This window comes from Arachis hypogaea, chromosome 15 (genome assembly GCF_003086295.3).
Source record: "Arachis hypogaea cultivar Tifrunner chromosome 15, arahy.Tifrunner.gnm2.J5K5, whole genome shotgun sequence".
NCBI lineage: Eukaryota > Viridiplantae > Streptophyta > Magnoliopsida > Fabales > Fabaceae > Arachis > Arachis hypogaea.
Window position 1 is genome coordinate 4,102,333 of NC_092050.1, and position 21,818 is coordinate 4,124,150.

The following is a 21,818-nucleotide window of genomic DNA, read 5'->3' on the forward strand; positions in this document are numbered from 1 at the left end:
CCCTGCACTTTTTTCTTTAAGAATAATTAGCATTAGTATTTTTTTTAGAGACCAAAACTGAAATTAGAAAATTGAGATACAATATTATACTTGGTGATTAGAAATTGGAACTAAAATTTTAGTGTCATGTTACAAAATTTCGATCTCTTTAATACCTTTAAAAAATAAGAACACAAGAGACTAAAATTTTTTAGGACGAATAGTAAAATTTTAATAACATTTATTCTAAAAAATATCGTCATTTAACTTTTTCAATTTCAAATTTATTCAGCAATCTCCATATTTATCTTAAACTAAACATAATACTAAGACATAATTCAATCGAATATATTTTACACAAAATATAATACAAATACTATCTTTGTCTTTTTGTCTTTTTCTTTCGATCTCAATCTCTCTTTCAAACTTAATCTTAAAGACACATGTTAAGATACAAATTGAGAAAATTTTTATTTGAAATACAAAAAACTTAAGTTTTTAATGTATTTATTTTATATTTATTAAAAAATTACAATTTTCTACTAATAGTAGTCTTGTTATGTGTCTTAAGAGCACATATTAGCTAAATTCAACTTATAATTGAAAAAACATTAATTACTCATTTAAAGATGTAGAAGATAATGTCAAACATTCTCCTCGAGAGGGTTCAAGCATGTGACGACGACGTTCTCTTTAGATTGGATCTCAAGCGCGCGACGACAATTCTACTACGACTTTAAGAATAAGAAGGGAAGAGTTTGGAGGTGAAAGAAAAATATGACAGAAAACTGACAGACCATAGTAAAAAAAGAGGTGAAGGCACATTTTCCTGCTTAGTAAAAAACTAGGCAAAAAAATTAGAAATTTTTTATTTTAAATTAATTATAAAAGACAATTCAGTAATTAGCTAAAAAAATATGTCATATAATCAAAATTTTGTAGTCATTTCAATATTTTTTTAGAAAAAAATAATTTAATGAATTCAAAGACATGCTTATCAATTTTAAATTTTTTCAAAAATTATTTTATCAATAATATTATTCAAATACTAGTTTATCAATGCCAAAATCTTTTAAAATACTAAATTAATATTTATCTTATCAATTAAACAAGTTGTCCACAGACACTTAACTTGCTCCAAGATATGGGGGTAGTTGAATCATGAATGATTTGGACATAGGGATTAACTCGCTTGAATTAATTCCCTCAGTCATAGACTCATAGTTACGACAATACGAAAAACAAAAAACAAAAAACAAAAAACAAAAGAAAAGAAAAATTGAACTAACAGTCACGCTCGTCAATCTAACCTTGCCTTCGCTGCGTACTGCGCACCTTCTCTCTTTTCCCCAATTCCCCTTTCAACACAAGATTGATAAACATCATCCACCTATGTAATATAAAAAAATAAAAATAAAAAATTTAAGATCGAAATCCGACATCCAAAATCACTTCTTACTGCCACTATCCATTTTCTCTCTTTTGCTTTTCTCGGGAAAGTTCGGTTCTCACCAAGAAATATTTTTTCCCCTGGAATCAAACAACACCGAAGACCGAACCAACACTCTCTGATGCGAATCGCTTCATTCTCACATGGCTCTGCTCTTAATTTAGTCTCATGACGATCGTTGGTATATGCCGCCCTATGCGTTCCCCTTGGGATCAACCCATGGATCGCTGCCTCAGATTCTTTCCATGCCTCATTGACCCTGGTGCGTTTGCTGCAATTCCTTTTTTTTTTTGTTTAAATTAGCTTAGTATTTGTTTTATCTGAATTTGCGTGCTGAATGGTGAATGCTGTTGCTGAACTGTTCTGACTTTCATTTATGTGTCTTCCTAACAAAAACTATGCGAATTTTTTTATTTATTTATGCATTTTGGAATTTTGTCACTGAATTTCAGCTCGGAGGTCTGCGATGTGCGTGAAATTGGTCTTGGTGACTGTCCATTTGGTTTATATTGGCGTTCTCTTCTTAATTGATGGAGATTTGATAGAAAAGACTAAGAAGGAACCGGTGTATGTTTTTTTCCCACTTTTAAGTCACTGTATTCTATTTTTTGCATGTTTTTTTTACCATACTGAAGCTTCAACTTAGTGGATGGTGCTGATTCGCTGGCACTTTAATGGGTTTAGTGGAACATTTATTTGTACTTGAAGATTTGTTCAATAGACCATCTAATGAAATGAAATAGATTGAGATACCTTTGAAAGAGAGGATAGCTTTGCTGGTGAGTTGCACATAGTGAGCGTTTGTGACTGGCAAAGTAAAGTAAAGTGATAAATGTGCATTTGGGTTAATGAATTTATATGGATACTATAATATTATGGAAGTATTCTTACTTTAGATTTGATGATACATTACAAATTCACAAGTTTATTGATCTTTTAAAAGGAGGCAAAATTAAGCAAAGGATGCATAGAAATATGAGTCTGAGAATTATCTATTTAGACATTTTTGGCAGGGACCTACCCATTGTTTGAGGCTATTTAATATCTAGCTACGTAAGCAAGGATGCTTTTCAGTAAATGTAGTGCCTCTATCAATGGTTCTTTGTTTGCTTCCAAAAAATGTTCCAATTTGAGAAGGACTACTAGGCCTTATACTTTCCTTCTTCTTTTTTTCGGATAGACTACTTGGCATTATACTTTGTCCAAGATGCATAGCAGTTAAAATTGGTGTTAGAATTTGTAAAGATTGAATTTTTGGCAAATCATTCAGGCAAAATTCCAGCTTCAAAATTCAGGCAAATAGTATTTTCCCATTTAATAAGCATTTAGTTGTGACTGTTCTTGAATGATACATCTTTTCTAATGCTAATATGGCCGATGAATAGCATGAGATTCCTTTTGCACTTCCATCAATTAATACGAGAAGTGTGCTGGAAGTCTGAATAATTAGTAGACGTTAATAATTTTCTAGATTTACGTATTGTTCTGCATGAATGTCTGTTTCAGTGCTTTGATTTACTTTTGAGGTGTCTTTATTTTTTCCAATTTTTTATTTTATGATTATTATTCTCTTTTTTTTGTTTTTCTGTCAGGTACACTGCTTGTTACTTGCTGTTGTTCTTTGTTACTTTAATACAATACTTTGTTACATCTATTTCTTCTCCGGGGTAAACATCACAACTTTTCTTCCTTTGGATGAAGTGGATGTGGATTATGATGTGTAAACGTGATATTTATATTTATATCTTCCTGATCTTCTTTGTTTTTGTATATGCTACATTTGTGTTTACAGCTATGTCCTTGATGCCATGATGACTCTTACTGAGAGAAATGTCCTATACAGAAAGACATCAGAAGCCTCAAGGTAATTTATCGTTGTTTTCATCCTCTTCAAAGGTTTATTATATAGTGACATATGACGAAAATTGATGTATTTGATCTCACCTAACTATTATTGTCAATTTTGTCATGTTTAAGCAAAGTCTACCAGCTTCAGGCAAAAATGGGAGTTTCGTTGTTGCTGTCGAGGGATCTCAGGCAGGAAAAAATATTTCAGGAAATAATACACCAACTTGGTCAAAGTTAGTGGCAGACTTGTATCCTATGGGAACAACAATCAGGTAGACTGGGCTGGCTAGATAATCTTTAATTTCATCCTCTATTAATTAAGTTTTTAGCATTATTTAGGGTTTTCTCTGTCTTGCAGAACATGGACATGCAGCTACTGCAATGTGGAACAGGTAATGATATATATTATGTATTACGACATATTAAATGAAGGTACCTTATGTAAATACTTGTGTTATTGCATTGCTGGATTGTATGCTCCGAAAAAAACAAAAATGAATAAACAAATTTTCCATTACAAATGAAAAAAGGTGGACTTAGCTGCACTATTATAAAATGGTTTTATTTGATTTATATATCACTTTTTGCACATGAGGACTTCCTACTTTGCATAGAAACTGGGCACCTCTTGCAGTTGCTTTCTTTTGTTCCAATAATGTAACACTCTATTTGATGATCAATCATATTTTGTTTCCTTTCATGGCCATTATCCAGCCTCCACGATCAAAGCACTGTCATGATTGTGACAAGTGTGTTCTTCAGTTTGATCATCATTGTGTTTGGCTTGGTAACTGCATTGGGCAGGGCAATCATTGTCGATTTTGGTGAGTCAATTATATGTAATTTCATCATTTGCATGCCGTTATTGAAGCTCTTCTATTGTACACTTAATTTGAGCTAGCTAATATGGAGATAAGAACTTCCACAGTTAACAAATCTTTAGCTTGTTGATATTAGGATTTATATCAGTAAGGATATTTAGTTGAAGAATCATTGACCTGGAAATAGAATCACTAAAAGTTTTCAGTAAAGTGCCGTTGATTTGTTCTGTTTCATAGTCATGGCATTTGTTACAATAATGAAGCTGCAACATGTACTTGTTAATCATTTTTTAATGCTGATTATAAGAGAGACCAGCAAGAAATGTGTTGGATGAATTTGGAAATCTATAGTGAACTTAAGCATTTCATTGTCACGTTATTTATTTTTTTATTTTGAAATATAGGTGCTTTCTTCTCCAGATTGAGTTATATGTACTACTAATTGGATTAAAATAAGATTTCCTTAAGCAATCAATTTTACTTGAATGCAAGAGCTGTGGTTACTACTGGATTGGTCTTAAACTTCTTGAAAATTTAATTACTAGGGGTATAATTAATGCAAATCGAGAACTTTTGAGACAAAATTGAAACACAATAAAGTTAGGGGTATGTTTGAAACTTTTGGCAAACTTTAGGGACAAAAAGTATATTTTACCCTTTAAGATACTATCTATCTTGAGAATATTAAGGCTGTGCTCTCTATGTTATAAATGATATGTGATCATGATGCAAAGGAGTTACTTATATTAAGTTGTTTTATGTATATATGTGTTAAAGTATTATAACTATATTTTCCTTGTTATGAATCCTTCTCCTTAATGTCTAAATACTTTAGGTGGTACCTTTGTGAAGAGACAGCGTTGTGCCTCTGGACTGGCATCTTATATATTTCATACTTGAAGGATCACATTAAAAGTTCTTGGTATGATATCTGATTTATTTAGTAGTAATCTTTTTTATACTGATACAGACTCTCGTCCCAAAGCACACACACAAAAAAGAAAGAAAGTAGCAAAAACAAAAGGAAGCAAGCACAATGCTCATGCAATCTACATTTTTTCCCTTTATATCTGAAATTAGAGCATGATTTTATGATGCTGTCAGGTGGCGGGATGCAATCATGATAGTACTGTTGATTACTTTGTCAATCTCTCTTATCTTTCTGCTTTTGCTACTTCTATTTCATAGGTACATATTTGTCTTTCTAGTTCTGTATTTTGCATTGGTTGCATTTGTTTAGATTTTCATGTATACTTAACTGTTTCTAGAGTGCCATGCTCCTTTATGTTGAATAGTTAATTGTTTCTGATGTCTTTTGCATCTGATCTTCACGTGGAGGGATGGGAACTCGGTTTCTGTTTGCTTTCAGTGCACCAGTTTAATATGACTGCATGTGGTTCTCATTTCTCATTTTGGTTCAATATCTTTAACTCTACAAAATGAAGACTAAAACTATGTGACTCACTAACTTGTAAATTTTTTATATATTTGAAAGAGCCAAGACTAAATTTTTATATCTGAGAAGCTATTCCTTTAGCTTCTGCTAAAATATTGGGTAAGTTCTTCTAAGATTGTGATTAATTATTTGATCTTTTTAATTAAAATCAAAAAGTGATTTATTTTCCTTACTCAAAGAAATAGTTTGTAAGGAGTAATAGTGCAGTACATGTAAAGGAAGATAGTAGCACTGCGGTCACTTAGTATAGTCTATGTATATATGTTACAGCATACCTATATATATAATTATATATAGACTATGCTAAGTGAATGCAGTGTTACTATCTTCCTTTACATGTATTGCTCTATTACAGTATTACTCTTTACATAGTTGAAACAAATGCAAGCTCTAGGTTTACTTTTACTTTATGGTCCAATGTCTCCATCATGTTCACTGTTTAGTTGAGCATCCAGGTTAAAGACTATAACAATCACTGATGTTTTGATTTCCCTGCAGTTATCTTATTTTGACAAATCAGACTACTTATGAACTTGTAAGGAGAAGACGAATTCCTTATCTAAGGTTAGATTAGCTATAGTCCCTTGTTTTTCCATTACTTAGAATTTTCAATATATTGAATCTTGGCGTTTAGGTGTTTTAATATTTGTATGTTAGTTGTTTATGTTTCTTGGGATATCTCTCTTAAGCACACCATTCATCAATTCATTTGCAGGGGAATTCCTGAAAGAGTGCACCCATTTAGTAAAGGAGTATCTAGAAATGTATACAATTTCTGCTGCGGAAGTAGCAGCGTATACAACATGGAGCGGCTCCCGACACCTCAGGAGACAGAGGAAAAGTCAAGACCGTACACGTGTCTGGATGTCGTAACCTGTCGATGTTGCTGATGACTGTTGTAAACAAATTGTATAAGTAGGAGTCTTTGTCCCTGAGAGTTTTATTGTGAACTTAAGGCCATTTGCAGTGTGATTTTCCATGTTATCCATTCTTTGTTTAATTGTTTTTTGGAAGTGGATGTTTTAAGTTTAATGTATAGTTGCAGTGCTAGGGTGTGTGTCATTTTGCCAGTGTTGAATTTCTCAGACCTGGGATTCTTGGAACACAGGGCACCATGCGGAATTGTTGGTTGTGGTAGTGTTGATTGTGATCGAAGCAATTAAAGTTTAAGGTAAGATGAATGAACAGAGTGTTGCTCACATGCTTTTTTTGACTTTTGGTTTCCACATCTTATTAGAAGTCAAATTTTTGAATGTCCAATTAATTTGACCGTAAAATGTGGCTTTGGTCAGCGGCACAGGTGTAGTTAAAATACTTCAAAAGAAGCTTCGTGTTTAAACTTTAAAGAAGCTAAGAACAAGGAGGAAATCGATTTGAGTATTTAACAAAGTAAACGCCGTTAGTTCCACTTTTCTGTCGCAATCTATGGCATTAAATAACGGGGGATGAGGATGGCATCTTTTTCTCCAACTGGCGAGCAAGACGTTAATCAACTTCAACTATTAGTTATTAAAATAAAGGATTAACTACCATGTGTTCCTACGGAAACACATTATAAAGTTATAAATTAAGAAAATATTTATAGAAAATAATATAAATTTAGATTCTCAATACATTTGTGTTTTACTTTAAAACTTTTTATTATTAGCAACCTTAACTTGTGCCTCTAAGGCATAAGTTAGCTAAGTCTTTCAAAATAATTATTAGTATGAAATATATATTGAAATATAAAATATATATTAAAAATAAGTTAAATATTACATTTATTTATACATAAATAAATAATATTTGGTGGTTGATCTTAATATACACATAATATTTTTAGAAATCATTATTATCCTTACTTAACATGATAGTTGCCTAGTTATTTAGTAGCAAAGTTTTTTTTTTTAAGTTTGGTTTTTCATGATATTTTCAATCCAACAAGGCTTCTATTTAAGAATTTGCTATTAGAAAATACTTTAAATGAGTTACTAGGTGCGTAAGATGGGACAAAGTCTTTTTATATGTTTAGATTTAGATATAGATATGGTTTTAGTTTCTATGACTTCTTAGAACATGTAATAATATTATTATTAGTAAATTTTTATTTTAATAAATACATTCAAAATTTAATTTTGAGTTTTTGTTATTTTTATAACTTTTTAATTAATAATTTTAACATTGATTCTTAGAGAAAATGTTAACAAAACTCGATAGATATATACTGATTAAGTGACTATATTTATATTTATTGGTTACACTAGGTCCCAGAGCTAGAACGATACTCTTTCTCACATGCATATTTTGACTCTGACATTTCCCTTAAAAAGTAAAAAAAAAAAAAAAAAAGACTGAAAACCATTTCTATATTTCACCAGTGAAAATGATGTGAAAATTTGGAAAAATAAATGTAGTATAGTTAATCATTTACTAGCAGGTTGAAAATGGTGGCAGCCCCTTATTAATTTGTCAGCGACCATGGATAGCAACCGTATTTAATAATTAATATTCTATGCTCAAAGCCTCCGTATTTAATATCTTTAGAAAATGGATCAACTAATATGATATCAGATGCTTATCCTTTAAATTACGCACACCCCATTTTCAAATCAAATTTTCGGAACTCACTAACAAAGTTTCCGCCACCTTTGACAATGCTACTTTGTTAAATTGCCAACCTGACTATGACAAAATTTAATGGCATGTATATAAATTATAATAAAATGGTGACTGGCTCTTCCAAACAAGAAAATTTATACAACATTCATTCATTAATCTTATCTTTTTCATTTGGAACAATTAGTACACGTTCACACTTCACACTAGTGAAAATTTGCTATAACAGTTTTGAATTTCTACAAAAAGCAAAAATAATACTTAAAGAAGAATCACAAACCCTTTTAGTACTACTTATTCATCTAGCTAGTTTATCACTTTGTTACATCATCCAATATATTTAAAAAAAAAAAGAATAAGATATTAACAACCCACAAAGCTAATGTGTTACATAATAAATCAAACAGAACAAAAGCTTTTACCTAAGTTCAAAACATGGTACTACATTAATGTTCTATCTCCTTACTTAGGATTGAAGAAGCTAACATTAACTCCAGTATCAACAATAACATAGATGCTAGCTGCAACAAAAAGGGCACTAAGGCACATCCCTAAGACCCCCAAGAACCAATTTATACACCAAGAAGGACCATATTTCTTGGGCTTCTTAAACTTGAGCCACATGAAGGAAGGGTATGCCAATGTCACAGGCAATGAAATTCCTCCAATCAAACCTGCCAAGCTTGACAAGAATGGAATTGCCACAGCAATGAAGAAGCAGATAAACCCAAATAAGATCCTGAAAATCACCCTTAGCCACCATGGGCATGGCTGCTTCTTCATCTTTACGTAATTTGATTCCATGTCATCAAAAACCGGCATGCCATAGATTTGGAATGAGCACAATCCATTGATTACTACGAATAAACTCGTCAATCCCAGCACAAATCTTGATACGTCTTGAGAATGGAACATGTATAGTGCAGTCAGCATTCCTCCTGAAGGAATCTGCAAAATTCATCACCAAAATTTAATTATAAAAATATTATTGATAACATTCTAGAGTTATAAAATTGAAAACTCAGTACAGTCGACTTCACATGAAGTTAATAACTGAGAACTGTTAGATGATTTGACTGATTTGACTAAATTTTCATCTAATAACTTTCAGTTATTATGAATTCGACTTCATCTGAATTTCTACCAATTATAAAATTATAATTAATTAAAGTATAAGATATTTATGATCATAATAAATTATAATTACCATTTGGCCATAAGCCCAATAGCCGCCAATGGATAGGGGAAATAAGCATGCAGCAATGAGTGCGTATGAAGCCTTCACTCCTTTCCACATTGGCACGTGCGATGGATGCTTCTCGCTTGAAGGCATAGTGGCCTGAAATAATAATCAAACATGATATTCAATTATTAATTGAAGAAAATTCTTCAAGAGATACATACATACATACAAGTCCCTGTCTATAACAACTCTTCCAATAATTCATTGTATTCACACTACTAATCCAAATTTTCTTCTTATTCATTCTGGACCATTTCAATAGTCATACATATAAAAGGATAAAAGTCATCCATTAACTTCAACATTCTCTGCGTGACACACAATTATTATTATTAGGTGAAAATTTATGGTACGACTTTTAACTATTAACTTTAGATGAAAATAATTGCATAGTAAAACAAGATAGTTATGATATGTACCTGAATTTCAAGGATGAGATTATGTCCCCTAAAAGCAAAGGCAACAATCCCAAGTGCATTAAGAATATTAAAAGCATCCTTAGCACTGGTTCCATGCCTAACAGGATTATAGTTAACACCGGGTAGGGTACCCTGAGCAACAGAGGTGATCCAAATGGAGGTACAGTACCCTACAGCAGTGACAGCACCAATGAGTGAAACCCCAGCAATGGAGTTCAAACTTGGCAACTGGGACAGCACCACTGCCACACATGTGAACACTAGGTACCACTCTACTGTGGTCATGGGCTTTGCGGTGCACGTGGTCCCGCATATTATTTGGTAGAATGTTCTTGCCGTTGATGCTCCCAATATTATTATGGTTGTGCATGTCCCTGCTGATAAGTATATTATTGGAAACATTGCTAGCACTTTTCCCAGTCTCTCCCCTGCAATAATAATTCATATTAAACATTATATTATTTCTTACCTTATGCAAAGAATTTCATCTTATAATTATAATATTATGAGTAAAAAAAGTGATTATATATTAATATATTCAACTAAATTACTTAACAGATGAAAACTAAGGTGAAGTCGATTTCATGTGAAGTTGATATCTAAGAACCGTTAGATGAAAATTTAATCAAATCAGTCAAATCATCTAACGGCTCTCAGGCACGTGAAGTTAATTACACCTAAGTTTCCACCTACTTAACATAACACAAACTCAGATGCAGTTGACTTTATGTGAAGATGATAATCGAGAGTTATTACATGACAATTCAGTTAAATCTGTCAAATCATTTGACTGACTCTCAACTATCAGATTTACATGAAATTAATGGCATCTGAGTTATCGTAAATAATTTCATACCAAATGTAGCAAAACAGAGTTGAAGGTATCGACTGAAACGAATTCCATGCTCTACAGATTCGTGAAGATGCACCAACAACCATAGAGTGTATAATTGCCATACAAAAGCTACACTCAAACTGATTATTCCCCATGTCCTGCATATAAAATTACACTGATTAATTAGTTTCCTTTGTTATTAATTAAAAAAGTTATTAATGAAAGATTTAATTAATGAATGAAATACTTACCAACCAAGAACAGTGAAGGAGAAAGGAAGAATAAGAGCCTGAATTCCAATCCCAGAACAAAGAGTATGAAAAGCAGCATAGAACTTGTTTCCATTCCTTGATTGAGTGATTGGAAGCCAAGCATCATGAGGATCAAGCTTTGTGAACCTGAGTGCTTTCCTCACAGGGCTTCCCAAAGGTGTGATAAACCTTGGTGTCAAATTTGAGATCCTTAATGGTGTTCTTGGTGTTCTTGGTGTTCTTGGTGTTTTTGGTGTCTTGGTTTTACTTGTTGCAATCCCATCTACTTCATCTCCATTCTCTGAATGCAGAAGTGGTGACCTTGTTAGTGATGGTGAGTGAAACTGAGAGGGTGGACATGAAACTGGTGGTGATGACACCATTGGTGTCCCTGTTCTTGGTGTTATTGGTGCTGAACTTATTTCCATTGTTTTCTTATTAGCTTCATTTGTAGCCATAGCCATCTTTGTTTTTTCACCCTCTCTGGCTATGTCTTCTAATTTGCAAGCACCCTTTTTTTTGTTTATTTGTGCTATTGTGTTTGTTTATTTGGCTATGTATTTATATACATGTAACTAGTTAGGTGGTTGATATTGTGTTCAATTATTAATTTTAATTGAGACTATGCAAATATCTTGACTTGGAATCATGGTATTTCCACATTCCTTTTTTGACACAACTTCTCAATCTATATAGTACATCATGCACAGTTGCATACATTCAAAGATTAGAAAATAAAATAAAAAGCATTAGTTTATATTTTTTTATAGGTTAGTCCGGCTCATTGTTAATTAAATATCTTTTATTTTTATTAAATAAATTTAAGGTTTAATTACTTTGTTGGTCTCTATAATTTTGCAAAATTTTTAATTAAGTTCCTATATTTTTTTCTTTTTTAATTGAGTCTCTGTACTAATTTTTTTCAATTAAGTCCCTCTTGACAATAATTAACTTAATTTTATAAGGACCCAACTAAAAAAAATGGTACAGAGATCTAAATAAAAGGTAAAAAATGTAGAAATCTAATTAAAAAGAAATTTTGGTGTAAGGACTCAATTAAAAATAAAAAAAAGTATAAGAACCTAATTAAAAATTTTGCAAAACTATAAAGAACAGAGTAATTAAATTTACTTTTATATTAATTGTTTAGATTTAGAATTTAAAATTTAGAATATTTTATTTTTTATTTATTTTATTTTTTCTTTAATAGTAAGTTAATTTTTAAGGAACATTGCACTTCTTTTTTTTTAAGCGCATTAGCATTTTCAATATGACCCATAATATTTATTTATTTATAAAAGTTTATCTTAATCTCTATGCTATTTATGTTATAAATCATTTATTACTTTTCAGTTTTATAAAATACATGTATGTTTATATATATTAGTCGACAACATAAGTACGAGGAGATATTAATGCAGCTATAATAAATCAAGAAGTCTTATGTGAAACAATATATTATATTACTTATACACTGAAGTAGTGAAGTTGGTGTTTATTCAGGCACTTTTTTAAATCGAAAGAGTAAAAGATCACAAAATGGATAAACGAGAGATAAATAATATTAGGTGATATAATTAGAGATACCAAAAATTGTTTTGTGTAAATATATTGTTATTCTGTATAGTTATCTTATTTGAAGAAAATTCAGTATAATTTAGTCAAAAACTAATAGTACTCATGTTTATCGAGTTAACATATTTAAAAATTAATTTATTAACTAAATAAATCATGTGTTAAAAGTAGTTCTATATATATAATTATAAACCCATCCAATTAGCATCCGAAATTGACTCAAATTAAAGGGGGATTACAGTGGTTATATTTGAGACACTGTCTGGGCTATGACCAAATAATTTAAGCAGATAGACTTTGACCAATTAGAAACTAAAAAAAAAAAAAATTAGTTGTCACCCAACTTTAGAATTGGTCATTTTTTCAAGCTACCGAATTAAGAATTGTATGAATTGCAAACGTTAGATTACAGCATGTTGTTATTTTCCTTTTTATTGCTTTCATTGATTATTTTCTTCTGGGAGAGAAAATTTTCATTCGATGCCGCCACCTTTTGCATTAAAAATTGTATTTATTGGGAGAAGAATTTCAATTTGCAACACCTAGTCAACAAAAAACACCCAATAGGGACATGCATGTAATTAGTTTCATCCATCACCTCTCTTAAGTCTTAAGTGGCCAAGAAGTCAACAACCATGTGGTAGGCTAGTAGCGGTGGCTGCTGGGGCTTTATGGAAAATATGGCAAAAGTGAAGGGCCAAAAACAAAATCATCATTTTCAAACTACCAATTACTAAGTGTCAAACATTAAAAGTTAAAATCATTCCCTAATTATAGTAGATTCAACTTCCTAACTAACAGTATTGTCCAATACGTTACTAGTTTGTTAGTGTATATATTTGTTGTCATGATTTAATTTTACTCCCTCCTTTAACTTTTTGAATCGAAACCTTTTTCACATAAATATGTAGAATATTCGTATTTTTTAAATTATCACAATTAAATTAAGAGTACTACTAAAAGAAAATTAAATATTATCATCTTTATGGTATTTTTTGAAGCATCAACCATCATCAAAATGAGTTGCAACTTGAGAGTTAGTTCAATTCACTTGGAAAAAAGCCACTGAAATTATGATTTGTTTAGAAGTAGGTCAATTTGTCTCGTTTAAATAATTCGCAAGTTAAATGGGTTTGAAACTTTGAATTGAGTGAGTATGGATTAGCTAATTTGTTTTTATTTATTTATTTGATAAATAAAGTCAGATGAATTTATATTATATATCATCTTTGTTATGGATTTGTTAACTATATTTTAATTTTTTTTTTTTTTGTTTGTACCAGGATATCCATCAGGTCGAAAGTCCAATGACTAATTCCTCGAGTACTGCTGAAGTATACAAAGTGGGCAACCCTCCCAAACAAGGGCAACCCTCCCAAACAAGCAAACTTCATTCCCATCCTCCAAAGAGTATCGAATCCAGGAGAGATAGTTAAGAAACACAAACGCTCATTCATCTGTGCCAACTTGCATAAGTATATAAAATCAGATGTGTGGGTGAGAATGAGATGTAATACCTAAAATTGGAGTTTGTCGGATCCATCCAACTAAAAAAAAAAACCAATGAGGCTTTTGTTTTATAATTTTCTTCTCATATTTTTGGACCTGTAATTTTCTTCTCCTTAAGTACAACTAGAATGAAGAAGGCCCAATTTCGTAAGCTCTCACTTAGCCCAGCCTAGCCCAGCCCATAGAATTGGGGGACCACGAAGGTCCTCAAGTTACAGGTTCCACATTAGACTGTCTCCAACACTCTCTCATTACAGTACCGACGTGGCACCTTGCGTTTTCTTCGAAAAGAAAGACACCAAATTTCACGAGTATCGAAAACTCAGGAGAAGGAAGGAGTAGAAGACAAAGCAAATACGCATAAGCTACGTATATGCATACCTTCTCAACCGTATGTGGTTCTTCTCTTCTTCCCTGTTTGGATTTCAGTTCACAGGAAGTGTTTAAACCTGTAATAGTTCTCTCAGCTGAATTTTGCTTCCGTTGCTCCAATCGACTATAAAATCTTGGGGCTATTAATTAGTGTGTTCTAAGTTTTGGTAAATTTGATAAACTTTGGTGCCCAGTGCAGTGAATGTTTCACTTAGTATACCTCTTTTTATGACATTGCATGCCAATGATATAGTTATGTAACATCAGTAGTCAGATGAAGCTGAAAATTGATTCATGTTGATAAAAATAGCATTTGAATAATCATTTCAGAGGTAGTAGTAGTTTAATGGGAGTGATAAAGGATGGAACAATCTCAGGGGTTCTACCACAAAATCAGGGATTTGTGGTCCATTATCCTGGGTATCCATCTACGGTTTCTCGTGCCGTGGACACTCTAGGTGGAATCCAAGGCATCCTTAAGGTATTATTAGACAAAATTTATTAATATGGTGATAATTTTGCTAATTATGATACTTACTTTCTTTTTTAATTGCAACCTGCTTGGCTTATATTTTGTAATTTATCAATGAGGTTTGGTTTCTATGTGGATTTCCACTTTTGTTATGGTCTGTGTGGTGACATTTGTAGGCTCGCAGTTCGCAAGCAAACAAACTAGAGCTCTGTTTCCGCCCTGAAGACCCGTATTCGCATCCTGCATTTGGGGAGCTTCATCCCTGCAATGGTTTTCTTCTCAAAATATCCAAGAGAAAACTTTGCAGTGAGCATGATGCCAAAGCTAATGGAAGTGTGCCTGGAAATATAACGGAAAATGAGAGGCAAGCTGATCAACCAGAAAGTGAGGGATTAACCGAGGATGATAAAGTCGAGGAATGTATATCTGCAGATAAAGAAGCAAACCTTTGTGCTGATGTTGTTGCTCATGTTTCTGAGGCTTACCATTTTAATGGTTAGAAGTTTTTAGATGGGCTTGATTTTGGTGATTTCATGTGGCCATCCATCATGTATATTAATTAGCTTTATAGAACCTCAGAAGCAAGTTAACTAGTTGCTTTTGTTTCCTATTTCAATATTACACAGGAATGTTTGACTACCAATATGTTGTTCCTGTTCATGCGGAAGTTGCCCAGAGGAAAAAGAGAAATTGGTCAGAACTTGAGGAACCACACTTCGGTGAATATCTTAGTTTCAATATTCTGTTATTTAAACCTGGTGTTTTGATGGCTTTTACCAAGTTTGTAGTGTGTGTTTCTGTTCTGTCATAGGTGAGGGTGGTCTTATGGATGTGGATCATGAGGACATTATGCTTATTGTGCCTCCACTTTTTGCTCCGAAGGATATGCCAGAAAATTTAGTGTTAGTTTCTCTCACTTTCATTAATTCTTATATTGAGAATGAAAAGTTGGCATTCATTTTGGGATCAGCATGGTTCTTGCTAATACCATAATTGTGTATGATCATACTTTATAAATATGAGGAAAAGGATGGCAGTTCCAATCATGTGAATAGCTTTAATCACTTGTATAACTTGTTGCCTACATTCAGAGATCCTTGTCTTTGTGTTACTCTTCAATGAGGCTTTGCGTTGTTTCATTTCTGTAGCTTATTCCATTGTTTCTGTAGTTTGGGGTGTTTAGGTGACAGACAGAACATGCCATTTCTTAAATTGAATTTTTTAAATTCTCATATGTTAATATCTTTTCTCAACTGGTGGAGTGGGAGGTGCCAATGAGGTTCTTAGTTCAGCTATGTTTTTCCTAGCACTATGCTATATTTTCTGATTAATTATCCAATATCCATAAGCTTTATAATATATCATTTTCCCCAGTTTTCCTTGTGAAGTTTCAATTGGCAGTTTCATCTTTCTTTAACTTCAAAGTGAATTAGTCTTCTTTATTTCAGCTTGAGACCACCTGCTACATCAAGTTCAAAAAGGAAACAAGAGGAAATTGTACAACCACATCTTGAGGTAACTTCAATTTGAAATAATCACTTTGACTATCTATGGTTACTCATCCTTCTATGTATAAAGCTTAAGTAAGAAAGCTTACTCATTGCCATGTGTGTACAGATGGACACAGAGCCAGTTCTTGCAATTGGTTTTGACATTAAAGATATCCTTTTCTCAGTTGGTAGAACCATTATATGTAGATCTATTGAAGTTGTAGAAATGTCAGTATATATCGATATGGATATTAAACACATTGAAACAGTTTTCATCATAGCTTTGCATGGACCTGCAGATTTTTCTTAAAGAAGTATTTGAATTACGTGCATGAAGTAAGCCTTCTGTAATGTAAGTTTATATTAGGCCAAAGGAACCACTAGCTGCTTCCTGATTGGAGTTCGAAATTTACATGTTCTGATGTCCGCACCTTTTTAATACTTATCCTGATTGTCGCCGGTTATGAAACTGCACTTCTGTGGATCTGGTTTTTCTTAGCCTTCTTACAGGTTCCTAAGATAGTGAATTGGGAGGAATATATACCCCAAGGTTCAGATCAATGGGAGTCACAGATGGCTGTCTCTAGAATGTTTGATGAGCGACCTATTTGGTCCAAAGATTCATTAATTGAACGCTTGCATGATAAGGGATTAAGCTTTTCACATGCCATGCTTAGAAGGTGACTTACCCAAACTCTGCTGATTACCTTTCTAACTTGCAGCAGTTGAATTGCTCGAGCTTGATGAGTGGGCATTGCCCTTCTGTTCTCACTTCTTGTAGGCTTCTATCCAGAATTTCTTACTATTTTTCCAGTGGACCTTTCTTAAGGTTCTGGATCAAGAAAGGATATGATCCACGCAAGGATCCCGATTCTCGCATGTGAGACTTGCTCTTTTCTAAATAATCTGTTGGGAGAGTTAGATATTAATAATCATTTGCGCTCAAAATGTTGGTCCCTGCATGCTATAGTTACTCAAATATCTGGTGGGTTTCTTGTTCCTTCTTTTCTTTTTTGTTTTAGGGTAGTACCAGTCTTCCAACACACTACAGGTCATGTTATTTTTTTAAACCTTTCATAAAAATGAAATGTTAGATCAATTAGGAATAATGATTGGAATCTTGAGGAATCTAGAAGTTTGTCTGAGGTTTTATCATGATCAACAAAAATTTACAGAGTTACCCAGTTTGGTGTTGCTTTATTTGCACTTCATAACATATGGGTTCCATTTTCCTGAAGAGGGAGATTAGATATTATTAACATTTAACTATTAAGTTTATTTATCTCAAAGGAATTTTTATGGTCCATAGACAGGAAGATTAAGTTTTTATTATTTGTTTGTGCTCTTTTGGTATTTTCAATGTCATCATGTTTAAAATTCGATTTGTGTTCTTCATTAGCTTCAGTTCATTGGTTATGTTGATCCAGAACTGTGATGTCATAAGAAGAATAAGGATGTTTGAATACTAGTTTATGGTTTCTATTATGACGAGAAAGTATAGTGTTATTCATTTAAATAATGTGTTCTTAACATACCTGTAAATGATTTTATTAAATTGTTTTTGGTTTTCTTAAAGAATAAAGCACTGGGTCTTTATTGAATATGTTTAGATGTTTGAATTAGCAGCTATCAAAGACTTGATTATCGAGTACCAATCCCGTTACGAAGTTACTGTGATGCTCAATCAACCAATACGTAAGTTCTTTTCAATTTTTCTTTGTTTTCCTCTTGTTCTTCTATGCGTGTTTGTGTGTGTGTGTGTGTTTGCAGACTTACAAACAATCTGATTATTCTCATGCCTGAACATATCTGTTTTCGGTATTTCTGGTTATTATATTGCCATTTGTGTTGTTTTGCTCATTTTTATTTAAGACTACTTTCCCCCTGTAGATCAAAACATAGATGGGGGGATATATGTGCCTTCCATGCTTTCCCTTGCAAGTTTCAGACATCTTTACAGTTATTCGAGCTTGTTGATGATTATATTCAATCAGAAATAAATAAGCCTCCCTTGCTGGCAGTTTGCACCGTAAGTTTCTCTACTATCTCAGATTTTATGTTGAACTACATGTCATGATGTCATTGCCCACATCTTTAATAAGAGATAGGTCTGCTTTTGATATGTTCTTAACATTTTCGTCTTATTTTTTGGCATTAAGTTCTACAAATACTATGGGGATGCAGAGCTGCCCTTTATTTTTCTGTTATGCTTGAATGACAGAGATAGATGGTTACTCTATAGATTCCTTTTTAGTTCTGAAGATTTGTGCTTTTGAGTTGATTAAAATATGTTGATTATGGTATCACTACCATTAATGTTTGAAGTTACTGTAAGATATTCAACTAGGATTCTAATTTGTATGCATTGTGAGTATGAGTGTTTTAACTCAACCACTCATTATTATAGACACAAACGTTTAATTGGATGACAATGACACTCGTTCAAATTAATTATTTGAGTTGCATCTAACATGCTAATTTCACAGTTTGCAACTGGATGGTTTACACAAAACATGCTCAATTGTATTAGGCAACGTATCATGGTGAGGTTCCTATCAGTATTCCCAAAGCCTGGTGCAGAGAATTTACTCAGATCTGCCACTGCAAAGTTTGAAAAAATGAAAAGGGACTACAGTAAGATTGCCACAAAGCCTGAAGGGGAGGGTCATGAACAATCTAATTTAGGTTACACTGTCTCTCTTTTCACGATTCTTTAATTTGATATTGCATTAGTAATAGAGTCAACAAATGACTGCATTTGGTAACAAATTCTACATAACTTGTTATCTTATATTGTATGAAACCAAACAGGAAGAAATCTTCAGTTTGATTGAGAAATTATTGATATTTTTTAAGAGAAATTATTATAAATTTTTGTGTGGAGCATACAGGTTTGGAAGAGAAAGGTGAGGCTGACAATGTTGATGATGAAGAAGTGGCAGCAGCTGAGGCTAATAATAGTGATGAAGAATGGGATGCTTATGAAGAACTTGATCTGGTAATTCTTATTTATACTCTGATTTTTAAGTTTTTCTTAATAGATTATATCATCAATGGCTTTTGACTTTTAATTTGTGCTGTTGACTCTTGTAGGTTGGAGATTGTGAAATACCTCTGCCGTCTCATCCTAGTATCCTTTTATATGTGAACTCTAATTTTTCATGTTTAATACTCAACTCTCATTATTGGTTATTGCCTGACACCGGTTTAATACGAAAGATAAATCATAGTGCACTACCATTTTCTTCTAATGTCATGTTTAATATATATAAGTGGAAGATGTTGTGGGCACTTTTGAGTTCCTTTATAATGATTAGATCTCAGCATGGAGAATCTTTCAAGGACTCATTTACAGGATCTTTTTGTTAGCTTCCCCTATGATGAAAATGACAATAACAAGGCACAGGAGATAGGAAGTGATGAAGAGTATCAGATATACCAAGAAGACAGTGACAAAAACAATTCCGATTAATGATTGCTGCTGCTACTATATAAAATTGTCATATGCACGTATCTCCTAAAATAGTTTTCCATGTAAAGCAGTAGAGTGGTAGAGAGAGAATAATGGCAACGTGGCTTTTGTAGAACACATGAATATGAAGAATGCAGTATAGAAAGAACTCAAATTCATGCACATATACTACCAATTCATCCCTTTTAAACATTGGCTCCACCTCCACCTCTTCTCCTCCCTCACCTTCACTGTCACACCACCTCCTCCTCTTTTCCCCCTCTACCTTGTCTCTTCGAGCTTGACAGCATCCTCTGATGGAGGTCAGAAACGGTGGTAGTGGATATTCTTTTAAGCGAGGCGTGGAAGCAGAAGAGGGTGGTGGTGAGAAGTGGTAGGGATAAAAATGAAAAAGAAAAATTTGACGTTGAATGAAAAAATTGAGTCGAATTTTAAGAAATGTGAAAAACGTTAAGACCAAAAAACCTTATTTAATCTAAAATCTATGCACTATCGAAGTTGAACGTGATTGGAAGAGAGAGAGAGAGAGAGAGAGAGAGAGAGAGAGAGAGAGAGAGAGAGAGAGAGAGAGAGAGAGAGAGAGAGAGAGAGAAAAGAAAAGAAAAGGCTGGCACTTGGCAGGTTAAAATCAAAGAAGCTGAAAATTCCACTCATTCACCAAAAACATGTCCACTATGAACGAAGAAGATAACAAGAAGAAGGAATCGGTGGAATGGTTAGCTCTCCCAAAGGAACTATGGCCCCTCATATCCAAACGCCTAACCACCACCGTCGACCTCCTCCACTTCCGCAGCACCTGCTCCACCTGGCACTCCTCCACCCCTTCCTCTCCCACCGCCACCACCACCACCGCCTTCCCCCTCCTCCCTCCTCCTCCCGACAGCAACATCAAACTCACCCTCTTCGAAACCAGACTGTACCGCATCCACCACCCTTCCTCCTCCTCCTCCAAAGGATGGATCATCCTCCTTTCTCACAACGATTCCTTCCCTCTTCGCATCTTCGACCCTTTCACGAACTTGCCACTCTCTCTCTCACACACAAACCCTCCCCCCTTCGTTTCCCCCTCCCACTTGAATCTCCTGAATTTCAACCTCCTCGACCTCCTTCAATCCCATTCTCTTCACCACCACACTCATGAATTCCAACCCTTCATGCCTCTCCCTGAAACCCACAAAGCTATTCTCTTCCCGAGTTTGACTTCCTCCGTTGACTCCCGCAAGGTCTTCGCTCTCTACAACCACGGCAAGCTTCACGTTTTGAAGATCGGCGACCACAATTGGACGATTCTCGATGACGCCAACTGTTTCGATGACATGATCGTCCACAATGGTCAACTCTACGTGGTTGACAAAGTAGGTACGATTTCATGGGTGGATAGTGAAACCCTAAAATTGGTTCAATTCTCGCCAATGCTGTGCGGTTTGGGGAAGAAGAAACGGTTGGTGGAGTGTGGTGGGTGGCTGTATGTAGTTGACATGTACATAGAAGGTGAACCCGACAGCCCTTGGGACATGTATTGGGAGGTGGTGGATGTTAAGGTTCATAGGCTTGATGAAGAATGGGGTAGGTGGTTGGATGTTAAGGATTTGGGTGGCTATGCTTTTGTGTTGGGTAAGATGTTTACTTTCTCTCTTTTGGCTCAAGATTACTATGGTTGTGAACCCAATTCTCTCTATTTTTTCTCTGCTAAAAGAGCTTCTTCTTTCACCTTGAACGATTCAAGGTTCAAGCTCCCTAATCGCTTTTGGCCTTGCCCATCTCTCTTTCAACGCAAGTTCAATTTGTAAGTGCCTCAACTCTTGTTGGAAGCACAAGCTGGTTCTGTTAAAGCCTATTAATATTATTATGTCATTCATAGATTGAAGGTTACAAATTTGTAAATCATTATTATGTCATAACTGGTTTATACTTCTGTGGGAAAATAATTGATTCTGCATCAGCAAATATTTTGCTTGCCTGCATAGAAAGAAAAAGATTGTTTACCACATAATAAAAAAGCATGATTGATACCCCAACAATTTTCAA

General features: G+C 33.7%; 4 protein-coding genes across 9 annotated transcripts; 3 read left to right on the plus strand and 1 right to left on the minus strand.

The window, feature by feature from the left end:
• Positions 1–1,191: 1,191 nt before the first annotated feature.
• LOC112747678 (protein S-acyltransferase 10-like) lies at positions 1,192–6,767 on the plus strand. 4 transcript variants are annotated; one of them, XM_025795835.3, is made up of 11 exons: positions 1,192–1,691; positions 1,882–1,996; positions 3,022–3,096; positions 3,222–3,293; positions 3,412–3,549; positions 3,636–3,669; positions 3,992–4,101; positions 4,934–5,020; positions 5,203–5,286; positions 6,053–6,118; positions 6,270–6,767. In XM_025795835.3, exons 1-11 carry the CDS (start codon positions 1,598–1,600, stop codon positions 6,442–6,444), a joined length of 1,050 nt encoding a protein of 349 aa, XP_025651620.1. In that variant the 5' UTR covers positions 1,192–1,597; the 3' UTR covers positions 6,445–6,767. The 4 variants fall into 4 exon arrangements, with proteins under 4 accessions (XP_025651620.1, XP_025651622.1, XP_072073629.1 ...); XM_025795837.3 differs by lacking the exon at positions 5,203–5,286; XM_025795836.3 differs by lacking the exon at positions 3,022–3,096 and having other exon boundaries at positions 1,206–1,691.
• Positions 6,768–8,288: 1,521 nt separating this feature from the next.
• LOC112747680 (lysine histidine transporter-like 8) lies at positions 8,289–11,658 on the minus strand. The gene is made up of 5 exons (XM_025795838.2): positions 10,901–11,658; positions 10,671–10,807; positions 9,815–10,242; positions 9,360–9,491; positions 8,289–9,100 (listed from the first exon to the last, which is right to left on the minus strand). Exons 1-5 carry the CDS (start codon positions 11,362–11,364, stop codon positions 8,615–8,617), a joined length of 1,647 nt encoding a protein of 548 aa, XP_025651623.1. The 5' UTR covers positions 11,365–11,658; the 3' UTR covers positions 8,289–8,614.
• Positions 11,659–14,235: 2,577 nt separating this feature from the next.
• On the plus strand, positions 14,236–21,808 carry LOC112747681 (uncharacterized). Of its 3 annotated transcripts, none has more exons than XM_025795839.3 (15): positions 14,247–14,375; positions 14,687–14,837; positions 15,005–15,323; positions 15,455–15,547; positions 15,640–15,730; positions 16,277–16,343; positions 16,446–16,488; positions 16,827–16,998; positions 17,100–17,198; positions 17,945–18,013; positions 18,209–18,347; positions 18,805–19,003; positions 19,210–19,316; positions 19,412–19,448; positions 19,636–21,808. In XM_025795839.3, the coding sequence occupies exons 2-15, from the start codon at positions 14,703–14,705 to the stop codon at positions 19,788–19,790; spliced, it is 1,725 nt and encodes a 574-aa protein (XP_025651624.1). In that variant the 5' UTR covers positions 14,247–14,375; positions 14,687–14,702; the 3' UTR covers positions 19,791–21,808. The 3 variants fall into 3 exon arrangements, with proteins under 3 accessions (XP_025651625.1, XP_025651624.1, XP_072073631.1); XM_072217530.1 differs by having other exon boundaries at positions 14,276–14,435; XM_025795840.3 differs by lacking the exon at positions 14,687–14,837 and having other exon boundaries at positions 14,236–14,375.
• LOC112747682 (putative F-box protein At1g65770) lies at positions 20,456–21,808 on the plus strand. Its single transcript, XM_025795842.3, has one exon. The coding sequence runs from the start codon at positions 20,456–20,458 to the stop codon at positions 21,578–21,580; it is 1,125 nt and encodes a 374-aa protein (XP_025651627.1). The 3' UTR covers positions 21,581–21,808.
• Positions 21,809–21,818: the final 10 nt, after the last annotated feature.

Bases quoted from the DNA above. Each gene is read 5' to 3' on its own strand.
- LOC112747678 (XM_025795835.3), top strand. From the start codon at position 1,598: ATGACGATCGTTGGTATATGCCGCCCTATGCGTTCCCCTTGGGATCAA. The intron at 3,294-3,411 runs GTAATTTATCGT...GTTTAAGCAAAG, and splicing joins AAGACATCAGAAGCCTCAAG to TCTACCAGCTTCAGGCAAAA. The intron at 5,287-6,052 runs GTACATATTTGT...ATTTCCCTGCAG, and splicing joins TTGCTACTTCTATTTCATAG to TTATCTTATTTTGACAAATC.
- LOC112747680 (XM_025795838.2), bottom strand. From the start codon at position 11,364: ATGGCTATGGCTACAAATGAAGCTAATAAGAAAACAATGGAAATAAGT. The intron at 10,808-10,900 runs GTAAGTATTTCA...TTTTATATGCAG, and splicing joins TCCTTCACTGTTCTTGGTTG to GACATGGGGAATAATCAGTT. The intron at 9,101-9,359 runs GTAATTATAATT...TGAATTTTGCAG, and splicing joins ATTGGGCTTATGGCCAAATG to ATTCCTTCAGGAGGAATGCT.
- LOC112747681 (XM_025795839.3), top strand. From the start codon at position 14,703: ATGGGAGTGATAAAGGATGGAACAATCTCAGGGGTTCTACCACAAAAT. The intron at 16,999-17,099 runs GTGACTTACCCA...CACTTCTTGTAG, and splicing joins TCACATGCCATGCTTAGAAG to GCTTCTATCCAGAATTTCTT. The intron at 19,004-19,209 runs GTTACACTGTCT...TGGAGCATACAG, and splicing joins TCATGAACAATCTAATTTAG to GTTTGGAAGAGAAAGGTGAG.
- LOC112747682 (XM_025795842.3), top strand. From the start codon at position 20,456: ATGTCCACTATGAACGAAGAAGATAACAAGAAGAAGGAATCGGTGGAA.